Raw genomic sequence first — 7,311 nt, 5'->3', positions numbered from 1 at the left:
GGATTTAAGCATGATAAATATTTATTATCAAAACCCCAATATATTAGCTGGGCGTGGTGGCGCATGCCTGTAATCCCAGCACTCGGGAGGCTGAGGCAGGAGGATTACTGTGAGTTTGAGACCAGCCTGGGCTACAAAGTGTGTTCAAGACCAGCCTGAGCTGCATAGTGAGACCCTGTCTCAAAGAGACAAAAATGAAGAACTAAAGGCAAAACCCTGATATTTATTTATGTATTTGTTTGGTGTGGGACTCAAACTCCAGGGCCTCAAGCATGCTAGGCAAGTACTCTACCACTAGCCTATACTCCTGCCCTAATTTTTGTTTCTTGCCATTGACTGGTTAATTTTTGAGCTGGTGGCCCCGCTATGTTGTCCCAGCTGGCCTGGAGCTCCTGAGCTCAAGAGCGCCTCCCCTCCGAACACAGCTAGAACTGCAGGTACATGCTGCTGTGCCTGGCCTGAGATTCACCTCCAAACAAACACGCTGAGACAAAACTCTTCCCAGTACAGAAAATTCAAAGTAGACGTTCACACTGTAGCATTTGACAACATCTCCCTCTTGTGGTCCAAAGCACTCATTTCAAACATGAATATATTTAAGTGCAGAATTGCAAAGTCTTAGCTTAGAATTGTGCTGAGAAAGTTTCGTTCATGTTTAGTGAATCACTTTTGGAGTAAAGAGGGAAGCTTTCAGAACATGGGAACAAACAGAACATTCCCTTTTCTTGGATACTTACAGAGTTCCAACATCTGAGCAATTCTCTGAACCTAGGGGTGGTGGCATGCACCTGTAATTCCAGCTCTTCGGGAGGCTGAGGCAGGAGGATCATCTGAGCCCAGTACATAGTTCAAGAACAACAGGAACAACATGGTAAGACCCTGTCTCTACAAAACAAAATGAAAGTCTGTTTTTGCTTTTTTTTAGACAGGGTCTCACTGTGTAGCCCAGGCTGGCCTTGAACTCACAGTGACCCTCCTGCCTCAGCTTCCCGAGCGTGGGGATTACAGGCGTGCGCCACCGCGCCCAGCAGCATTGTACTTTGTTACTTTAACCAAACCAACCTTACAGAAAGTACTATTAAACATTTTTATTATTATTATTATTATTATGAAAAATATTTTAGTCAGCAAATGCCTTACGGTACTTTTCAAAATCAGAGGTTACGGTAACTGGCAACAACTTGTTCTAACAATGTGAAACTGTCCAAAAAGTCCTCTTCTTCAATTCCAAATTTTGTGTACTGATGAATATAAGCTCTAGGGGGAAAAAAGCCAGAAAACGTAAAATGAACCATTTCAGGCAAATTAGTAACTTACATCAAGCAACTGGAGGGAGGGGAGGGGAAGAGGAAGGAAAAAAGGATCAACGCCCTGTGCCAACACCCACGGTGAGTGTATGCATTACGTACAGCGCGTCTATACTAATGAGAAAGGGAAATCAAGCAATAGTAGACCTTTTTGAGCTCATGAACATTCAAATATCACAGACCTCTTAGAAGTCTCACATTAGCTGATATTATGTTACACATCTGGAATTCCAGCATTCAGGAGGGAGGTTGAAGGGCCAGGGATATAGCTCAGTGACACTAGCACCTGCCTGGCAAGCACAAGGTCCTGAGTTCGATCCCCAGTACCCCCCCCCCAAAAGTCCAATTTGGATGCCACTTATTTCTTGCCAGGAGGGAGGTTGAGGCAGGAGGATCGCTGGGAGTCTGAGGCCAGGCTGGGCCACACTGAGCTCAAGACCAGCCTGAACTACATAGTGAGGCCTTGTCTCAAAAAACCAAACCAAACCAAACCAAACCAACCAAACCAAAAGACAGCTGCTAAAACATTCTTTAGTATCAAGCAGATTTGAATATACAGTATGTGTTACTGAGGAAGATCAGAATCTTCTCCACTCTTCCAATGATTCTTCTCTTTTATTTTTATTTTGTCTTTTTGAGACAGGGTCTCACTGTATAGTTCAGGCCGGCCGGGAGCTCCCTTTGTAGCCCAGGCTGGTCTTGAACGCACAGTGATCCTCCTGCCTCAGCCTCCCGAGTGCTGGGATTACAGGCGCGCGCCACCACACCTGGCTTGATTCTTCTTTTTGAGACAGGGTCTCGCTATGCCAAGTTTAGGAACTACTTACTCATTTAGTCAACAACAATGTCAGTAACAGCCCAAGCCCTGAGCCTTTCCACAATTATCTCAGTGAAGCCAGCCCCACGGTTTCTCAGGAAAGACCCACTGTGCCGCGGAGGGAGTGAGGCCATCGGTCACCAGCCCAAGGCTGCAATTCACCTCCGCATCACCTGCTACCATAAGCCGGGTCTGTGCCCTCAGCTGACTTACTTTGAAGCGAACATATTCCATGCTTTGCCCACAACTGCATCAAGCGGCCTCACAAAGAACTGGCCGTTGCTGACCAAGGCTGCGGACCTCTCGTATCTGTTAAAGGCTCGCGGGGTCTTCCATGCGGAGAAGGCGTCCGCCGGCCCCAACCAGGAAGTGTACAGGGCTGGGTCCCGGAATCCCTCTGGAAAGGGAGACAACGCGGGCATTACAGCAACGTTAACAGCTGCGAAACCAAATTTGCCAACAGGTACTTGCTTGTCTGTTTCCTCCGAAACCTCCTTTTCTTTTGCCTCTTACTTCAGTGGTGCTGGGGACTGACTCCAGGCCTCGTACGGGGCCTTCACACTCAGCTGCGTACTTTGAGACAGGGTCTTGCCAACTCTCTAAACTGCCCAGGCTGGGCCTGAATTTTCCATCCTTCCGTCTCAGCCTCCAGGAATGCTAGGATTACAGCTGTGCGCCATATGCCTGGTGCTATTTTGTCTTCTATATTGCGTTTAAATAAATGACCCATATTTGTTGTCCAAAAATAAGTGGCAATAATTCATATCATTCAGAAAGTAGTAAGAGAGGCTAACGCAGGAGGACTGTCTTGAGTTCGAGACCAGCCTGGGCCACTGTGAGCTCAAGGCCGGTCTGAACTGCATAGCAAGACCCTGTCTCAAAAAGACCAAAAACAAAACAAAACAAAACCCCAGAAATAAGAAGAAAAATATTAAGTGACAAGAGCAGCTGAAATGCCACCACCCAGCAATAGAGATTGTCAACATTTATTTTGTGGACCGTGTGTGATTTTACACACATTCTTTTCTGTACTCTGTGTTTTTGTTTCCCCAACGTGTTGTGAACTTTTTTTTGTACATCAGTAAAGATCGCTTATCTTTAAAGGCTCCCTATGTGACAGGACATCGTATTTCTTTGTTTCCTAGTGTTGGGTATTTAGGTTATTTCCACATTTTGTGGTGTGAAAGATGTTGTGATGAACACCTTTGCAAGAACACCTTGTGCACATGCGTCATTTGCACTGGGTAAATTTTTGGAAGTTGGCTTATTTTATATATTGTTAATAAAATTTTTTTTAAAGCCAGGTATGGTGGCACATGCCTATAGTACTAGCACTTGGGAGGCTGAGGCAGGAAGATCAGGATGAGTTTGAACCCAGCCTGGGCTACACAGTGAGTTCAAGGTCAGCCTGAACTATATAGTGAGGGTTATGTTTCAAAAATAAAAATTAAAAACAGATAATATTAAATATCTAAAAGGGTGAGCTGCGGGTACAGCTCAGTGGTAGAGCACCTGCCCCTACCTCCTACCCCTCCACCACAAAAGACAACATAAACAAGCCAAGCATAGTGGTACATATCTGTACCTGTAATCCCAGCACTCTGGGAGGCTGAGGTAAGAGGATCTCAAGTTCAAGCTCAGTCTGGGTAACTCAGTGGTTGAGTGAAACCTGGTCATAAAATTAAATATTTTCAGAAGGGTTGGGGATGCAGCTCAGTGTGAAGGCCCTGGGTTTAAGCTCCAATACTAGGGGAAAAAAAATTTAAAGTGAAGAACTATTTGGCTTGACATGATCTATTTTTATTAGTTCTTTTTCTCAGGGGAATTACAAGGTATACATCGGGGTTTTTTTGGGTTTTTTTTTGAGACAGGGTCTCGCTCTGCAGTTCAGGCTGGCCTTGAGCTCACTCTGTAGCCCAGGCTGGCCTTGAACTCGAAACGATCCTCCTGCCTCAACCTCCCGAGTACTGGGATTACAGGTGTCGCCACCACGCCTGGCATACATTGGTTTTTATATCACAACAAGTAGCAAATTTGATACTGCTAAAGTCATTAAGTAAGGATAAATTATAACTGCAGGGAACAGTCACAGAGAAACAGCTGATAAGAATACTGCTCCTCCAGGCAGGTGGCGCACATCTGTAATCTCAGTGCTTGGGAGGCTGAGGCAGGAGGATTGCCATGAATCTGAGGCCAGCCTGGGGTACATAAGTGAGTTCAAGGCCAGCCTGAACTACTCAGTGAGAGCTTGTCTCAAAAAAAAAAAAAAAAAGGATGACAAGGCATGCTGCTCTTCCACCTTCCTATGCTCGTCACAGCACCCACTGACCTGCTCAGCGATCCGATCTTCCCTTCTTTAGTAACAGGGCCCCTCAGGCGCTCTGCAGCGGCTGGGATCAAACCCAGGGCCTCCAACATGCAAGGCAAACTACCACGGAGCTCCCCCAGCCCTGTGACCCCACCTTTGAACGACACTCCCAGCCACCTGCAGTGAGGTGTGGCCCCTGACTCAGTCCCCGCCCAGAGGACAGAGACCGAATCACGGAATCATAATGTGCAGCTCTGGCAGTGAGCGTGTCTCTGCTCGTTCCTGTGGGATTTCTTTTTTATGGTTGTGGGGATGGGACCCAGGGCCTCGAAAGCACTCTGCCACTGAGCTACACCTCCAGAACTTTTTTTTTCCTAGGCTGGTCTTAAGCTCCAGGATCTTTCTTCCTCGGCTTCCTGCATGCCGTAAGTCCTGTGTGGTTTGACAGCTGGAACTCATGCAGGTGTCTTGGGCTCTCAGAAGGAAGTGGAAGGAGAAGGACAACGAGCAAGCAGACATTTAGAAGAAAGAGTCAACCTTATATCTCATTAAATTAAAGAGTCAACCTTATATCTCATTAAGTCCCTTCTAACTTGGGGTCCAGTCACATAGAAACTGATACAATAGTTACATTTGCACTAACACATCTAGTTCTTACCTTCCTTTCAGTCCCTGAATAAATGCAGGGACTTTTTTTGGTGGCAGGGTCTCACTAAGTTGCTAAGTTGCTCAGGCTGGGCTTGAACCTTTGGCCCTGAGCCTCCCGAAGTACTACAACTACAGGTGTGTGCCCCCACCCCCGGCTGGGGACTCCATGTGCACACGTGTAAAATGTACATGTTCACTTTCACCTTGGCTTCTGCTTACCCAGATTTGCATTCTGCACATCTTTCCCACGAAGGATGAGCAAGTTAGCAAGGGAGGTGTTAAAATGCTGCTCCCTGTTGAGACACATTTTGCCAGGAGGTGGAAGTTTTGGTAAAGGAGGCCGCACTTGCCAGTCAATACCTACCGTGAGAAACACAAGCGAGAGGAAATTATTCCCGGGCCTCACACTGAACCAGCAAACTGCCAGCAGGTACACGGCTGACCTGTGGGGAGCTAATGGCTCCTGTGCTTTCTGTTTTTCCTTTCTGAAAAGCAGAGTTGGCCTGTTATCCTAGGCCCACTGCATTCATTTGTTGAACACACCACGGGCAAGGAACTGTACTCAGGGAACCGCCCCTGAGAGGGTAAGTCAACATTCAGGAATGTTCTTTTTTTTTTGGTCTTTTTGAGACAGGGTCTCGCTGTGCAGTTCAGGCTGGTCTTGAGCTCACTTGGTAGCCCAGGTTGGTCTCTAACTCGCAACGATCCTCCTGTCTCAGCCTCCCGAGTGCTGGGACAGGCATGCGCTGCCACGCCCGGCACAGGAATATTCTGGAACATTCTGGAACAGCACATATGAGGCTGATGCGGTAATAGGATGTAAGTTTGGGAGCCTCAGGAGGGGGCAAGTGTCTCCTGTGTGTGAGAGGACAGAAGTCATTAAGAGATAAGGGAATAAAACTAGCCTCAAGATGAACCCCAGGGATCTGAGCTGGTGGGTACTCAGGCCTTGGGGAGTCTCCTCTCACACTGGACAGCGTTGATCTTAACAGCCAAAAAGACTTAGCAGAAAAGAGGGTATGTGACTCAGAAGCTTGGTCATGAAAGTAATTTCTGTCTTAACTCCTTCTTGGATAACTTAACCCCCCGGTGCTAGGTCAACTGGGGACAGACACACTGCTGATGGGGCCATAAATGGGTCCAATCTTTATGTAGAACAGCCTGATATGGACAGTTGTAAAACTAGATCCTGCACCAGGCGTGGCCGCAAACACTCATAACCACAGCACTCAGGAGGCAGAGGCAGGAGGATCGCTGCAAGCTGAAGGTCGGCCTGGGCTACAAAGTGAGTTCAAGGCCAGCCTGAACCACATAACAAGACCCCGTCTCAAAAGACCAAACCAATCTGAACAAAAACCCTTCACCCTGCCACTTGGCTTGTGCCACAAATATATTCATTCATATACATCCAAAAATGAAAATGTTCAGCGTCTGGGGTTGCAGTTTGTGGGTAGGGTACTTGGCTAGCATGACTGAAGCCCTGCTTCATCTCCAGTCCCACTAAAGCTTAAAAATTTGTGCATGTGTGTGTCTGTTTTCAGTACCAGGACTGAGCACATGGTCTCTGCACACTGCTCCATCCGCAGCTCTTCTTTGAGACAGGATCTACTGAGTTGCGCAGGCTGGGCTCAAACCTGCAAACCCTCCTGCCTCGGCCTCCCCAAGTGCTGGGAGGATAGACACGTGCCACCACTCCTGGCTACAAGAAGGGAATTTATACATTCAAATTCTATCTATAACAAATTATGAAGAAAGGTCGATATCCAAAAATCCCTGACTGAGATGACTAAGTGAACTGTGCTTACTGCCTTAACAAACCTCGTAGCAGGACGTGGCACCCTCCCCAGCGCACGCCGTGTTCCTAGAGACCTGAACAGGCACTGCTAGAAAAACAAGTATTGCGGCCAAAAGCGTTCAGGAGCCAGTACTGTACGACGCAAACTTTCCTCTTTGCTCCAAACTCCCGGCACCACAATCTAAAATCTGTAAGCTGCCATAAGCAAATGTAGAGAAAAATCCTCTTTCACAGTATTAAACCCACAGTATTTCACAATGCAGTACATTACATGCTACTAAAATAATACACCCCTGTTTCTGGTTAAACACGACAAACTAAGCAGATACTAACTAGTGTACTGCATTTTCTCTTACAAAACCCACTAAGATAATGAAGAGATTTCTTTCTTTCTTTTTTGTCTTTTTGAAACAAGGTTTCACTATGCAGTTCAGGC

General features: G+C 46.8%; 1 protein-coding gene across 4 annotated transcripts in view; it reads right to left on the bottom strand.

The window, feature by feature from the left end:
* Positions 1 to 223: 223 nt before the first annotated feature.
* The window catches only part of Tubd1 (tubulin, delta 1), a 23,286-nt gene continuing 16,198 nt past the window's right edge, over positions 224 to 7,311 (bottom strand). Inside the window, exons 7-9 of one of the 4 annotated variants that reach the window (XM_005393975.2) lie at positions 5,300 to 5,440; positions 2,338 to 2,521; positions 224 to 885 (exon numbers count right to left, since the gene is read on the bottom strand). In XM_005393975.2, coding sequence (XP_005394032.1) covers positions 849 to 885; positions 2,338 to 2,521; positions 5,300 to 5,440 — 362 coding nt within the window. In that variant the 3' untranslated portion in view covers positions 224 to 848. Of the gene's footprint in view, positions 886 to 957; positions 1,258 to 2,337; positions 2,522 to 5,299; positions 5,441 to 7,311 lie in introns of those variants that run through there. The other 3 variants (XM_005393976.2, XM_005393974.2, XM_005393977.2) reach the window with 3 other exon arrangements.

This window comes from Chinchilla lanigera, unplaced genomic scaffold (assembly GCF_000276665.1).
Source record: "Chinchilla lanigera isolate Chin_1 unplaced genomic scaffold, ChiLan1.0 scaffold00050, whole genome shotgun sequence".
NCBI classification, from domain to species: domain Eukaryota; kingdom Metazoa; phylum Chordata; class Mammalia; order Rodentia; family Chinchillidae; genus Chinchilla; species Chinchilla lanigera.
This window is presented reverse-complemented; position numbering and strand designations above follow the sequence as displayed.